General features: G+C 51.1%; 2 protein-coding genes across 3 annotated transcripts in view; both read left to right on the forward strand.

Moving 5' to 3' along the window:
- The window catches only part of LOC147091886 (uncharacterized), a 59,748-nt gene extending 45,816 nt beyond the window's left edge, over window positions 1–13,932 (forward strand). The window contains exons 2-3 of one of the 2 annotated variants that reach the window (XM_085976916.1): window positions 12,327–12,483; window positions 12,643–13,932. In XM_085976916.1, coding sequence (XP_085833042.1) covers window positions 12,420–12,483; window positions 12,643–13,682 — 1,104 coding nt within the window. In that variant the 5' untranslated portion in view covers window positions 12,327–12,419 and the 3' untranslated portion in view covers window positions 13,683–13,932. Of the gene's footprint in view, window positions 1–11,566; window positions 12,484–12,642 lie in introns of those variants that run through there. The other variant, XM_085976915.1, reaches the window with a different exon arrangement.
- On the forward strand, window positions 4,421–6,257 carry LOC147091887 (uncharacterized). The gene has a single exon (XM_085976917.1). It carries the CDS (start codon window positions 5,163–5,165, stop codon window positions 6,114–6,116), a length of 954 nt encoding a protein of 317 aa, XP_085833043.1. The 5' UTR covers window positions 4,421–5,162; the 3' UTR covers window positions 6,117–6,257.
- Window positions 13,933–15,845: the final 1,913 nt, after the last annotated feature.

A 15,845-nucleotide genomic window follows, 5' to 3' on the forward strand; every position in this document is an offset into this window, starting at 1 on the left:
TAGATACAGAGTAAAGCTCACTCTACACCGTCCCATCAAACACTCCCAGGGCAGGTACAGCACGGGTTAGATACAGAGTAAAGTTCCCTCTGCACCGTCCCATCAAACACTCCCAGGGCAGGTACAGCATGGGTTAGATACAGAGTAAAGCTCACTCTACACTGACCCATCAAACACTCCCAGGGCAGGTACAGCACGGGTTAGATACAGAGTAAAGCTCCCTCTGCACTGACCCATCAAACACTCCCAGGGCAGGTACAGCTTGGTCAGATACAGAGTAAAGCTCCCTCTGCACTGTCCCATCAAACACTCCCAGGGCAGGTACAGCACAGGTTAGATACAGAGTAAAGCTCCCTCTACACTGTCCCATCAAACACTCACAGGGCAGGTACAGCACGGGTTAGATACAGAGTAAAGCTCCCTCTGCACTGCCACATCAAACACTCCCATGGGTTACATACAGAGTAAAGCTCCCTCTGCACTTCAGCCAATGTCCCAAATTCCTCCATCACCATCTCTAGGAATGTTGTATCCCACCAGCAGGACAAACCCACCAGGGGTGGTGGCACAGAGATGTACAGTCCGGAAAGGAGTGGTCCTGGGAGTCCTCAACATTGATTCTGGAGCCCATGCGGGCTGCTGCTGATGGCCCACAGCACCTCATGGATGCCTAATTTTGAGCTGCTGGATCTGTTCTGAATCTACTTTGGTGGCAAAAACAAGAAGGTAGATTATTATCTGAACGGTAACAGATTGGGAGAAGGGGAAGTGCAACGAGACCTGGCTGTCCTTGTGCACCAGTCGCTGAAGGTAAGCATGCAGGTGCAGCAGGCGGTTAAGAAGGGAAATGGTATGCTGGCCTTCATAGCGAGAGGATTCGAGTACAGGAGCAAGGACGTCTTGCTGCAGTTGTACAGGGCCTTGGAGAGACCACACCTGGAGCACTGTGTGCAGTTTTGGTCGCCTTATCTGAGGAAGGATGTTCTTACCATGGAGGGAGTGCAGCGAAGATTCACCAGACTGATACCTGGGATTGCAGGAATGATGTATAAGGAGAGATTGGGTTGATTGGACTTATACTTGCTGGAGTTTAGAAGAATGAGAGGGGATCTCATTGAAACTTATAAAATTCTAACAGGACTAGACAGACTAGATGCAGGAAGGATGTTCCCGATGACGGGGAGTCCAGAACCAGGGGTCACAGTCTAAGGCTAAGGGGTGAGCCATTTAGGACAGAGATGAGGAATTTCTTCACCCAGAGAGTGGTGAACCTGTGGAATTCTCTGCCACAGAAGGCAGTTGAGGCCAATTCATTAAATATTTTCAAGAAGGAGTTAGATATATTTCTTAAGGCTAAAGGGATCAAGGGATATGGTGAGAAGGCAGGGACAGGGTACTGAATTTGGATGATCAGCCATGATCTCATTGAATGGCGGAGCAGGCTCGAGGGGCCGAATGGCCTACTCCTGCTCCTATCTTCTATGTTTCTATGTAATTCCCTTTTGAAAGCCGTGATTGAATCTGCCTCCACCACCCTCTCGGGCAGTGCATTCCAGATCCTAACCACTCGCTGCATAAAAATGCTTTTCCTCATGTCGCCTTTGGTTCTTCTGCCAATCACCTTAAATCTGTGTCCTCTGGTTCTCGACCCTTCCGCCAGTGGGAACAGTTTCTACACTGTCAAGACCCCTCATGATTTTCAACACCTCTATCAAATCTCCTCTCTACCTTCTCTGCTCTAAGGAGAACCACCCCAGCTTCTCGAGTCTATCCACATAACTGAAGTCCCTCATCCCTTATCACTGGAACCATTCTTGTAAAGCTTTTCTGCAATCTCTCTAAGGCCTTCACATCCTTCCTAAAGTGCGGGGCCCAGAATTAGACACAATACTCCAGTTGAGGCCGAACCAGTGTTTTATAAAGGTTCATCATAACCTCCTTGCTTTTGGACTCTATGCCTCTATTTATTAAGCCCAGGATCCCGTATGCTTTTTTAACCACTTTCTCAACCTGCCCTGCCACCTTCAACGATTTGTGCACACATACCCCCAGGTCTCTCTGTTCATGCACACACTTTAGAATTGTACCCTTTAGTTTATATTGCCTCACTTGGTTCTTCCTACCAAAATGTATCACTTCGCACTTTTTTGCGTTAAATTTCATCTGCCACACGTCCGCCCATTCCACCAGCCTGTCTTTGTCTTCTTGAAATCTATCACTATCCTCCTCACTGTTCACTTCACTTCCAAGTTTTGTGTCATCTGCAAATTTTGAAATTGTGCGCTGTACACCCGAGTCTAAGTTATTGATATATATCAAGTAAAGCAGTGGTCCTAGTGCCGACCCCTGGTAAACACCACTGTATACCTTCCTCCAGTCCGAAAAACAACCGTTCACCACTACTCTCTGTTTCCTGTCACTTTGCCAATTTCGTATCCATGCTGCCACTGTCCCTTTCATTCCATGGGCTTCAACTTTGCTGGTAAGCCTATTATGTGGCACTTGTCGAACGCCTTTTGGAAATCCATGTACACCACGTTAACCACATTGCCCTCATCAACCCTCTCTGTTAGCTCATCAAAAACGTAATCAGAATCAGAGCGGCTGGGCCCGGCGGATGTGCGGCCAGGGCCCCGGCACCAGGAAACCCAGGGTGCAGCGCCTCCCCCATCCAAGCCGCCGCTTCCCAGTTTCTTCAGCCAGTTCCACCGAGTCCGACTCGGGAAAAGGACAGGAGCCAGGCTCCCAGAATGACCCGCGGCCCCGGGGAGCGTGCGCACTCTCGGCGGGGAATTCAGCACGTTGGATAGAGCGGTTTCTGGGATGCGTGGAATTGTGGGTGCTGCGGCCGCCATTAGTCAGCAGCTGTGGGGATGAGTTTTATTGCAGGCTGACGGAAGGTAGGTCCCTGGCCGCCTGTGTAGGTCTTTTTGTTGCTTCATTGTTGAGGATGTAACTAGTAAAATAGTTAAGGGTGAACCAGTGGATGTGTATTTGGACTTTCAGAAGGCTTTCGATAAGGTCCCGCATAAGAGATTAGCGTGTAAAGTTAAGGCACATGGGATTGGGGGCAATGTATTGACTTGGATAGAGAACTGGTTGGCAGACAGAAGGCAGAAGAGTTGGAATAAACGGGTCTTTTTCCGAGTGGCAGGCAGTGACTACTGGGGTACCACAGGGATCAGTCCTTGGACCCCAGCTATTCACAATATATACTAATGATCTAGACAAGGGAACTAGATGTAATATCTCCAAATTTGCAGACAACACAAAGCTGGGTGGGCGTGTGTGCTGTGAGGAGGATGCTGAGAAACTACAGGATGATTTGGACAGGTTGGGTGATTGGGCAGAAGCATGGCAGATGCAATATAACGTGGATAAATGTGAGGTTATCCACTTTGGTGGCAAAAGCAGGAAGGCAGATTATTATCTGAATGGCAATAGATTGGGAGAAGGGGAAGTGCAATGAGACCTGGGTGTCCTTGTGCACCAGCCGCTGAAGGTAAGCATGCAGGTGCAGCAGGCGGTTAAGAAGGCAAATGGTATGTTGGCCTTCGTAGCGAGAGGGTTTGAGTACAGGAACAAGGATGGCTTGCTGCAGTTGTACAGGGCCTTGGTGAGACCACATCTTGAGTATTGTGTGCAGTTTTGGTCGCCTTATCTGAGGAAGGATGTTCTTGCCGTGGTAAGAGTTCAACGAAGATTCACCAGGCTGATACCTGGGATGGCAGGAATGAAGTATGAGGAGAGATTGGGACGATTGGGCTTGTACTCGCTGGAGTTTACAAGAATGAGAGGGGATCTCATTGAAACTTATAAAATTCTGACAGGACTGGACAGACTAGATGCAGGAAGGATGTTCCTGATGGTCGGGGAGTCCAGAATCAGGGGTCACAGTCAAAGGATACGGGGTAAGCCATTTAGGACAGAAATTAGGAGGAATTTCTTCACCCAGAGAGTGGTGAACCTGTGGAATTCTCTACCAGAGAAGGCAGTAGAGGCCAATACGTTAAATATATTCAAAAAGGAATTGGATATATTTCTTAAAGCTAAAGGGATCAAGGGATATGGGGAGAAAGCAGGGACCGGGTACTGAATTTGGATGATCAGCCATGATCACATTGAATGGCGGAGCAGGCTTGAGGGGCCGAATAGCCTACTCCTGCTCCTATCTTCTGTGTTTTTATGTTTGTATGTTTCTATGTTTCAGTTTGAGCTGGAGTGGAGATGGAGGAGAAGTTGTTGGGTTTAACCCCCAGTACTTCTGACCCCAGGAGGACCCAACAATTTCCAATGTGAGACTGTCAAGGGAGGTGGATTCTAGGGGAGATTAGGTTGTTACACAGACACTGTCCGTACAATGTAAAAGAGTATTCTTTTAGGAACAAGTATTTCTGTACAGGCTTTTAATCCAGTTTACATCTACAGATTTGTTTTAATTCATTCTTTGGATGTGGGCGTAGCTCGCAAGAGCAGCAAATATTGCAAATCCCCAGTTTCCCGTTGAGAAGGGGGTGGTGAGTCGCCTTCTTGAACTACTGCAGTCCGTGTGGTGAAGGTATTCCCACAATGTTGTTCGGTGAGGAGTTCCAGGATTATGACCCAGCAACGATGAATATATGTGAGTCAGGATGATGTGTGACTTGGAGGGGAACTTGGATGTGATGGTGCTCCCATACAACAGCTGCCCTTGTCCTTCTAGGTGGTAGAGTTGCGGGTTTTGGAGGTTCTATCAAAGTTCTGGTTGAGTTGCGGATGTACAAAGTTCCTTTCCTTCGCCCCCTCCCCCTCCCACCTCTCTCTCTCTCTCTCTCTCTCTCTCTCTCCTCCCATAGAGACCAGAGTTGTGTGTAGGCCCAGACCAGGTGGCGGATTCCCTTCCCGAAGGACATCAGTGAACCAGTTGGATTTTTATGAAAATCCGCCAGCTTTCATGGTCACTTTTTTCTAGTGCCGGCCCCACAATTGACGAGATTAATTGAGCTCAATTTCACAACCTGCCTTTGTTTTCCTGTGGGTTGTCTCACGCTCCCTGTTTTATATTACTTTTACAGGGGACTGGAAGGGGAGGATTTACAGACGGTAAGCTCAAACCAAACATCACTTCAAGATCTGACAGAGTCACTCGACTCGCCAGATCTGAATCTCACCGGCCTCTGAACATGGAAGCAAAAAGCACCATTCACAGCGGGGAGAAACCGTACACGTGTTCTGTGTGTGGACGAGGCTTCAGCCAATCCTCTGGCCTATCGAGACACAAACGCATTCACACCGGGGAGAGGCCATTCACATGCTCTGAGTGTGGGAAGGGATTCACTCAGTCATCCAGCCTGCTGACACACCAGCGAGTTCACACTGGGGAGAGGCCATTCACCTGTCCTGAGTGTGGGAAGGGATTCACTCAGTCATCTGACCTTCAGACACACCAGCGTGTTCACACCGGGGAGAGACCGTTCACCTGCTTTGAGTGTGGGAAGGGATTCACTAATTCATCCAGCCTGCTGAATCACCAGCGAGTTCACACTGGAGAGAAACCGTTCACCTGCTCTGAGTGTGGGAAGGGATTCACTAATTCATCTCACCTACTGACACACCAGCGTGTTCACACTGGAGAGAGGCCGTTCACCTGCACTGAGTGTGGGAAGGGATTCACTCAGTCATCCCACCTACTGAGACACCAGCGTATTCACACCGGGGAGAGGCCGTTCACCTGCTCTGAGTGTGGGAAGGGATTCACTCGGTTATCCCACCTACTGACACACCAACGAGTTCACACTGGGGAGAGGCCGTTCACCTGCTCTGAGTGTGGGAAGGGATTCACTCAGTCATCTGACCTGCTGAATCATCAGCGAGTTCACACTGGGGAGAGACCGTTCACCTGCTCTGAGTGTGGGAAGGGATTCACTCAGTCATCCAACCTGATGAATCATCAGCATGTTCACACTGGGGAGAGGCCATTCACCTGCTCTGAGTGTGGGAAGGGATTCACTAATTCATCCAACCTGCTGAATCACCAGCGAGTTCACACTGGGGAGAGGCCGTTCACCTGCTCTGAGTGTGGGAAAGGATTCACTCAGTCATCCAACCTGCTGACACACCAGCGAGTTCACAAGTGACTGCAGGGGTTGGATTCTGCTGTTATTGCTGCTGTTAATCACATCCAGGACTGAACCATGTTCATTCTGACAGTTGGGGTTTGTTTCTGCTGATGTTAATAACCCCTGTAACTGGGCTGGAGTTTAATATTCTGGATAGATGTCAAATAAACCAGCTTTGTTTTAAACACATTATTGTAGATTTTCTTCTTTCCCACCTGAGTGTTTAGCATCACCTGGCTGGGGCTCAATGGACAATCTAGGGGAGGATCATGTGGTGGGAACAGAACTCCAGCCTGGACACAGTCCTTCAGGGCCACACTGAGAGGGGCAAACGGCACTTTGGTTTTTCTTGTCTCTCTTCACTGACAGCAAAGTTGCCGTGTGGGTTAATCTCGAGGCGTGTGAGAAACAAGTCCCAGCTACTCTCTGCCATGGTTCAGAGCTCCTAGGCACGGAACAGAATGTTCCTTTAGGAATGTACCCCAGTGCTTTTATTTTAATGGCCTTATTAACCTGTGTTGCTACTTTTAGTGATTTGTGTATCTGTATCCCTGGATCCCTCTGCTCCTCCAGCCCATTTAGACTCTTAGGGGGAAATTCGGTGATGCCCCCTTTGGGTCGCTAACGTCACTGGGGCTAATTTTAGCGCCCTGAAAAAGTTAGCACCCCTGTGCATTAAATTCAGTGGTAGTGCCCCAGGCAGGAGGCAGGGCGCTAGTGGAAGTGCTCCCCTCCCGCTTGAGGCACTACCAGTGAATTTCACGGTGCTTCGTGTCACAGCGCCATGCCCGTCGGCACGTAGCACCATGCCATAGCAGACCTCCCTCCCTGATTAAAGGGGAGGGGTGCAGCACTGCACACACCTGGGCCCTGCTGGACCACCGGGGAGTGGGGTGTCAGATCAAGAGGAGCGCCGGGCTGTGCGATTGTGGCCGACACCCCGAAGAAGAAAGGGGAAGGGGGCAGGTGCTGGCAGTCGGCCAAAGTAAAAAGTTGCCGCCCGACACCTGCCCTTTAAGTGGCATCGCCGCGGCTGCAGAAATGACCCCTGACCCTGTCGGACATATCGTCCGGTGATAGGTCAGGGGTCGTAACCCAAGGTTGCAGCCAGGGTGCTGCGCTTGGCGATGATGTCATTGCCGGCGGTGCAGTACCGGCTACACCGCTAACCTCCCGCTGAATATCATGGGAGGCACAAAGCGACCCAATTTCACCCCCTTGTCCAAGTAGTGAGTGGCCTCCTTATTCTTCCCACCAAAACACACCACCGCACACTGACCTATAGTGAAATTCATTAACACACCCGCTCACACTGATCTGCAGTGAAATTCATTAACACACCGCCTCACACTGATCCATAGTGAAATTCATTAACACACCACCTCACACTGATCTATAGTGCATTCATTAACACACCACCTCACACTGATCTACAGTGAAATTCATTAACACACCCGCTCACACTGATCTGCAGTGAAATTCATTAACACACCACCTCACACTGATCCATAGTGACATTCATTAACACACCACCTCACACTGTTCTATCGTGACATTCATTAACACACCACCTCACACTGATCTACAGTGAAATTCATTAACACACCACATCACACTGATCTATAGTGAAATTCATTAACACACCACCTCACACTGATCTATAGTGAAATTCATTAACACACCTCACACTGATCTACAGTGAAATTCATTAACACACCACATCACACTGATCTATAGTGAAATTCATTAACACACCACCTCACACTGATCGATAGTGAAATTCATTAACACAACACCTCACACTGATCTACAGTGAAATTCATTAACACACCACTTCACACTGATCTATAGTGAAATTCATTAGCACAGCACCTCACACTGATCTACAGTGAAATTCATTTGCCAATTACATGCCCATTCTGAAATGTATTAATGTCTTCTTGCATTTTGTCTTCCTCAGTATTAACTCTACCTCCCAATTTGGTGTTATCGACAAACTTTGAAATTGTTCTTCTGATTCACGCGTCCAAATCGTTTATGTAAATGGTGAACAATAGTGATCCCAGCGCCGATCCCTGTGGAACACCACTTCCCACCTTTTGCCCGTCTGAGTAGCTATTCTTAACCCCTACTCTCTCTTTTCTATTTTGTGACCAGCTTGCTATCCATAACAGTATGTAAGATCGACAAGATGACCAAGGTCAGGCTGTGTGGAGGGAAGGGCCAGGCAGCAGAATGGATGGAAAGCTGGCTACAAATCAGAAATCAGAGGGTTGGAGTTAAGGGAAGTTTGTTGTGATCTTTCCATCCATTCTGCTGCCTGGCCCTTGACTCCACACGGCCTGACCGTGGTCATCTTGTAGACCGTACATACTGCAGACACAGTGCACCAGTGGTGGAGGGGGTGAATATTGAGTCCTGTGGCAGGGGCGCTGATGAAGTGGATTTCTCTGTCCGTGAGTTTTGAGGCATCGCTAGTTGCGTTTTTCACCTCTTCCCACCTTTTAAAAAAAACCTTGCTGCCAGTTTATTAAAGCCATTAACAGCCGCTCGGGTGGGACACACCAATAAATGAGGCCTTGTTTCCCTCAGAATGACAGGCCTGAACCCGAGTTAGAAAACATTTAGTAATTAAACCAGACTGGGCGGGGCCTGAGGTGCGAGTTAGTAGCGGAAAATTGGTGGCCAGCGTACTTCACACCAGGGCTGAGGACCCGGGGACTTAGGTTTCTGTGTCATTTATTGATTAATTTTGTTTATTGCCCAATCTCAATCAGACTGGCAGGTCATCTTGCTGTCTGACAGAGGCGAGGGTCCCCAATGGAGTGCTCTCTATGCGGGAGTCCTTCCCAGCACCATTGGGGATCTGGGGTGGAGACTGTTGCAGGGAACTGTCGTGTGCAACAGTTTTTAGCTCCTTTCTGGACTCCAAGGCCAGATGTGGTTTCTGTGGCCGAGAGGAGTCCATGGGCCGTGTACATATTCAGTGTGAGAGGTTACAGCCCCTGGATAGTTACCTGAAGGGGCTGCTCCTCAACTCTTGGTTACAATTTAGCCCCACGCTCCTAATCTTTGGCCGCCCGGTGCGGAGTGGTGGTGGGTAAGTGGGAGGATCTTCTCCTGGACCTGCTCTTGGGCCTGGCGAAAACAGCAATTTGTAGGCCCAGGATGGGTGGGGCCCATGGGGTCACTCTGGCTGCCTGCCTCTCTCCCATGGTCTTGTCCCTGCCCTGGTGGCCCTGGAGAGGGAGCAGGCGGTGTCCACCGGTTCACTTGATACCTTCCTCGACCGCTGGACACGGAAGGTATCAAGAGGCGAAAATCGATCCTCACAATCACATTTTGATTTAATTATTAATTGTGTGTGTGTCACAAATACATTTCTTCTATTTTGATACAAAAGCTCTATTAGACATGTTAAACTACTAGTTCTTTAATCAGGGCTGCAGCTGCTGAAAGGTTGATTGTACTGAGGTTTGTGGCTGAGCTGGCAGACATGTTGTTCTGAAGTCTGATGTCTCACACCTGAAGAGTCTATGTCGTGTTGTAATGACCTTTTTCTGTTGCCTGGTGTCAGAAATAGAAATCAAAGGAAGATGATGCCCCACTCTGTTAATCAACTCTTTGACACATTTCCATTTCTTAATTTACAAAGATCACAACTCCATTAGTGAACAATGGATTGCCAGTCTGCCACTTTTTACTGAGGCTTGAAAGGATTCGCTGTGAAGCTGCACCTGCCCATCCGTCTGTGTGTCACTGTGTTTGGATTGTGTTAGACAACAGTCCTAATATCTCACCTACATCCATTACAATTTTGGAAATGTTAGATTGTACTTGGAAGAAGTTGAGTTTGAATCTAACAATTCTGAAATTGGGAGCTTTTAATGATTTCTGTTTTTCACATAACTATATAGTGATGTGATCAGTCAAAGCAAATTAAAGATGGTGCTATTTACTGAACACAACTGAATAATTCTACAAGGATGCTATCGCAGTCTTCCTCAGTATTAACTACACCCCCCAATTTAGTGTCATCAGCAAATTTTGAAATTGTACTTCTGATTCCCAAGCCCAAATCATTCATGTAAATGGTGAACAACAGTGGTCCCAGCACCAATCCCCGTGGAACACCACTTCCCACCTTCCGCCCGTCTGAGTAAATAACTTTAACTCATCCCGTCACTATAACTGGACTTGTCTCTATTCCCGTGCCGAGGGGATTGCTGTACCAGATGGCAGGGGCAACATTTGGGGACTCTCGATTCTCCACCAATTCCCATTCCCCTTCTTTCTGGTGGATAATGGAGGTGCCACTGTGTGTAATGTGCAAGTGAGTAAGAGTTATCAGCGAGGATTAATCAGCACTTTCTAATTGGAGATGATAATCAATGGAATCTTTCAGACAATGAATTGTAGATTTTATAGCAAAGATTAATATACGATTGAAGTATAAGTTCATAATTTTATTGTAAAATATTTCAGGAACACTCATCAGAAATTAAGGGGAAAGTTCAGACAGCAGTACTTAAAGGGACACTGCGGCCCCGACAACTCAATCAGCTATATATCCAGAATATTAAAATCCAGCCCAGTTATAGGGGTTATTAACATCAGCAGAAACAAACCCCAACTGTCAGAATGAACATGGTTCAGTCCTGGATGTGATTAACAGCAGAATCGAACCTCTGCAGTCACTTGTGAACTTGCTGGTGTCTCAGCAGGTTGCATGACTGATTGAATCCCTTCTCACATACTGAGCAGGTGAACGGCCTCTCCACGGTGTGAACTCGCTGGTGTGTCAGCAGGTTGGATGAATGAGTGAATCCCTTCCCACACATGGAGAAGGTGAACGGCCTCACCCCAGTGTGAGCTCGCTGGTGTGTCAGCAGGTTGGATGACTGATTGAATCCCTTCCCACACACGGAGCATGTGAATGGCTTCTCCCCAGTGTGAATGCGCTGTTGTCTCAGAAGGTCAGAGGAATTAGTGAATCCCTTCTCACACACGGGGCAGGTGAATGGCCTCTCCCCAGTGTGAATGCACTGGTGCTCAATGAGGTGAGATGACTGCCTGAACCTCTTCCCACAGTGAGAGCAACTGAATGGTCTCTCCTCAGTGTGAAGTCGCTGGTGTGTCAGAAGGTGGGATGACTGACTAAATCCCTTCCCACACTTGGAGCAGGTGAACAGCCTCTCCCCGGTGTGACTGCATCGATGAGTTTCCAGCTGGGACGGGGAGCTAAATCCCTTCCCACAGTCCCCACATTCCCACAGTTTCTCCGTGGTGTGGGTGTCCTTGTGTCTCTCCAGGTTGGACAATCAGTTGAAGCCTCATCCACGCACACAACACGTGTACGGTTTCTCCCCGCTGTGAACGGTGCGATGTTTTTTCAGACTGTGTAACTGGTTAAAGCTCTTTCCACAGTCAGTGCACTGGAACACTCTCACTCGGGTGTGTGTGTCTCAGTGCTTTTCCAGTCACACCGATCTTTGAAATCTTTATCCACAGACAGAACAGGCAAACATTTCTCCTTCCACATTCAAAGGCCGATGATATTCCCTGTAAAAGCAGTTTACAAAAGACATCACTGTAAGTTCAGGATTAAATTCGGAACAGATAATTCGAGGGCTAGATTTTCAGTATAGGCAGTTTTGGGGCGCTAACCTTAGCGCCCACCCGAAGTTAGCGCCCGCCCCAAAGTAGCGCCCCGTTGCCGGAAATTCAGTGGCTTCGCCCTAAGAGGTTGGTGGAGCGCTAAAAGAGGCGTTCCACTACTATCTTTAGGTGCTATGCCGGCGGTCCAGAAGGATAGCGCCCAGGCGGGGCGCAGCGTGGGTGCGGTCATTTTTGGACTGACAGCAGACCCCGTGGCGCCGACCAGCTCTTAAAGGGGGAAGGGACGAATTGGTCTGCTGCCACGCCCTGCACACTGCAGCCTTGCAAAGAGGCCTCAACACTGCTGCTCAGCCCCAGGGAGTCATGGCAACGACAGAGAAGGCCCGTCAGCATGCCCTGCGCTTCTCAGAGGGTGATCTGGACATAATGGTCACAGCTTTGGAGGTGAGGCGCTACATTAGGGCTTCATTCTGGCCAAGCTATTCCACCATGGGAGGCTGTGCACACTACATCAGGGCTTCACTCTGGCCAAGCTATTCCACCATGGGAGGCAGTGCACACTACATCAGGGCTACACTGCGCACTTACAGCCCGTCCTTTTTCTTGCAGGCTAAAGTAGCCTTTAATCGCCAGGCCCATGCCAGGGGTGGCCGCGCCAAGCTGCAGAAGCTCACTCGGCTGGAGGAGCGCGTGTGTGTGCTCATGGGAGCCCGTGTGATCGTCCCCACAGCGTGCGGAGTAGCCGACCCTCCACTGCCCGGCAATGGTAAGGACCTCACCTTTTGGCCCTCTCGCGTCGCACTGGCCCATCCGAGCTACCTCCTTTGCCACTGTCCCACCAATGCGCTGAATGCCACCAGTCCTAACTCCCTCGCTGACGCCGTCTCCTCACTCTGAAGCTACTCTTGTGCATTTCTGCTTTCAGCTGGTGACGACCAGGACCCTGAAGCTGCCAGTGACAGCACCTCTGAGCAGGAGGAGGAGGAGGAGCAAGCCGGACCATCGGGGGAACAGTCACGTCCCACAGGAGAGGAGGAAATGCTTGACACCTCCTCACTGGACGAGTGCCTGGAGGAACTGTCGCAGGGCAATGCAGCTTCTGGGACCAGTGGCGTCCAGCCACCCAGGAGCCGTGCGCGTGGCCCGCGGCCTTCCCCCCAAAGGGGGGAAGGATCAGAGGGGAGTGCTGCTGATCGGCACACTCGCCGCCACCAACGTGACAAGGGTCCCCTAGTTCGGCCCCCTCCTCCCCAGCGGGAGAGTCGCGACTCCAGTCCGGACACCTTCACCTCGGAGGAGGTGCGGAAGCTGGATAAGATGGCCGAGGATTTGGACCGGCGCCACACGGAGCTCATGAGCGTGGTGGGGCGCATGCCTGAGGCCATCGAGTCGCTGGCGACCAGTGTGCGCGAGTTCGGGGCAGCAACTGCCGCGAGTGGCGGCATGCTGACTGATGCCGTCAAGACCCTGGCGGATGTGATGCGGGCGCACACCAGGACAACAGGGGCACTCACTGCTGCCACACGCGCTGTCTCAGGCAGGCATCGCCAGCGCAGCCGCCGCGCTGGACCATCCCAGCAAGCCGCCCCTCGGCTGATTGTTGCGGATCCTGCAGTGCGGGCCCGGACGAGTGCCACCGCACCACAGCACCAGCCAGCGCATCCCAGACACCAGCTGGCCCACATTGCGCCATCTGTCGCCGCCATTCCCCCACTGGGGCGTCAAGGGCAAGCGGCTGCAGCTGATGGTGGCCAGGCTCAGGTGCGCCACTCAGCAGACGGCCCCTCGAGGGCCAAACGCCGTGTAGGCCGCCCCCCAGCGGCATCTGGCGGAAGGGCATCTGAGCCTCAGGCGCCTTCCCCCAGCCTCGCAGCAGCCACTGGGCAGAGCTTGCGAAGGAGCAGCAGGCCGGGCAGGGGAGTCAAAAGGCTGGGCAAGGTCTCGCCCTCTCGGGCCACTCAGTAGAGGGTGTGGGCAGCTTTCCTTTTATATGGCGGTGGCCATCTTTATTTTGCCCATGGTTGTGTTGTTGGAGGGCTTATTTTTTGCGTTAGGCCGACGTTGAGGCCCGGTTTGAAGAAAGGTGGAGTGACTCCTCCCCAGTTTGTGGGAGTGAGTCGTTTGTTGGGCTTTTTGTGGGGCCCATTTATTGTTTTTGGGGATTCATGTGGGAAGGGCTTTTCATTTTTGTGTAATAAATAATTATCTTTATTCATGCAGTCTCCATGGTTGTTCTTCTTAGTGTTTGTTGGCTTCGCCGGCTGAGGGCTTGCGGAGCGGCTGCATTCATCTTCCCTCATGGCCCCTGGCCATTCCCTGACAGGGGGCTTAGAAGTACCGTGTAATAAGGTGGCGTCGTGCGGCCCTTGGCCCTGGTCGCTCCCTCCTGGGAACGTACTCCTGCTCCTCCTCCTCCTCCTCATGCTCCTCCTGCTCCTCCTCCTGAGGTGCTGGTCCAACGTCAGGTGGCAGTGCCTGAGTCCTGCGGATAGCCAGGTTGTGTAGCATGCAGCAAACCACCACAAATTGGGAGACCCGGTCCGGCGAATACTGGAGAGCTCCTCCGGAGCGATCAAGGCAGCGGAACCGCTGCTTGAGGACCCCAATAGTTTGCTCGATGATGTTGCGGGTGGTTTGATGGCTCTCGTTGTAGGCCTCTTCAGCAGTGGTCCTGGGTGCGCGGAGCGGGGTCATGAGCCAGGTGCACAAAGGATAGCCTTTGTCCCCGAGTAGCCATCCTCTTGGGGGAGGCTGTGCCTGGAACATGTCATGCACAGTACTCTGCCGCAGGATAAAGGCATCGTGGCTGCTGCCTGGGAAGCTGGCATTGACTGCCATGATGCGCTGCTTGTGGTCACACACCAGCTGCACATTCAGAGAATGGTAGCCCTTCCTGTTGCGATACTGCTCGCCATGCTCCAGAGGGGCCCGCAAAGCCACATGCGTACAGTCAATGGCGCCCTGCACCAAGGGGAATTCCCCGAGTCTGGAAAATCCCAATACGCGCTGATGCTGGCTCTCCAGGGCCATGGGGAAGGAGATGAATTGGCTTCTCCTTCTGAACAGTGCTTCGGTCACCTGGCGGATGCAGCGATGCGCGCCGTACTGGGAGATGTTTGCTATGTCCCCAGCAGCGTATTGGAAGGAGCCGGTGGCATAGAAGTTCAATGCCACCGTCACCTTCACTTCCACCGACAGAGACGTCCTGCACCTGAGCTTTGGCCGCAGATCTCGGCGAAGCAGGTGGCAGATCTCTGCAATCACCTCCTTTCGGAATCGGAGCCTTTTAACACATCGCGCGGCACTCATGTTTAGGTAGGAGCGCTGCTGGCGGTATAGCCTGACTGGGTAAGGCCTACGTGGCCGACACCTGTAGCCCCCTCTGCCTCTAGCCAGGGCTGCCCCTCTCACAATGCGTCTGCGAGCCCTACGGACATGGAGCTGCAGCTCCGCGTTGGCACCCCATGCAACCCCCATCAAATCCTGGCAAACACTCAAATTTCCAAAAGGCCACTTGCAGCGCTCTGGCCTGAGTCCAAAAATACCTGAGCTCTTGCTGCTTGAAACCAGTTAGCTATCCTCCTTGTTGTGTCTCCAGAAATGCGTTGCACAAGAGTGTTTTCTGAAAAAAGGCTGGCCTTTATACTGGAGAGTACGTCCCCTTTAATTTGCGCCCCCCGGGGCCCGCGCTGGTTGTGTTGCGTTCCTTTTTCCAAACGCTCCGGCCGCCAGCCACACAATGGGGCGGTCCGACTGAAGTTTGGAATTGGGGCGGCCAAAGGGCGTTGCACGAGGATGTGACGTCATTGTCTGCGCGCGCATCCGGGCGGGCGCTAAACTTTGCGCCGGCGCTAACAGGCAACTTAATTTGGGGCGGGGTGCAAACTGCGCTGCGCACGGGCGCTACACACATAGCGCCTGAAAATCACTTCTCTTAAGGCGCTAACTGTTGGCGCTAGCAACTGAAAATCTAGCCCCTAGTTTCTATGGAACATTCCTCTCTTAGTACATAGAATTACACAGATTGTACAGCACAGAAACAGGCCAATCGGCCCAACTGGTCCATGTGGTCTTTATGCTCCACACGAGCCTCCTCCCATCTCTCTTCATCTCACCCTATCAGCATCT

Source organism: Somniosus microcephalus, unplaced genomic scaffold (assembly GCF_052327205.1).
Source record: "Somniosus microcephalus isolate GS21.2 unplaced genomic scaffold, FLI_Smic_1.0 unresolved_chr3, whole genome shotgun sequence".
NCBI classification, from domain to species: domain Eukaryota; kingdom Metazoa; phylum Chordata; class Chondrichthyes; order Squaliformes; family Somniosidae; genus Somniosus; species Somniosus microcephalus.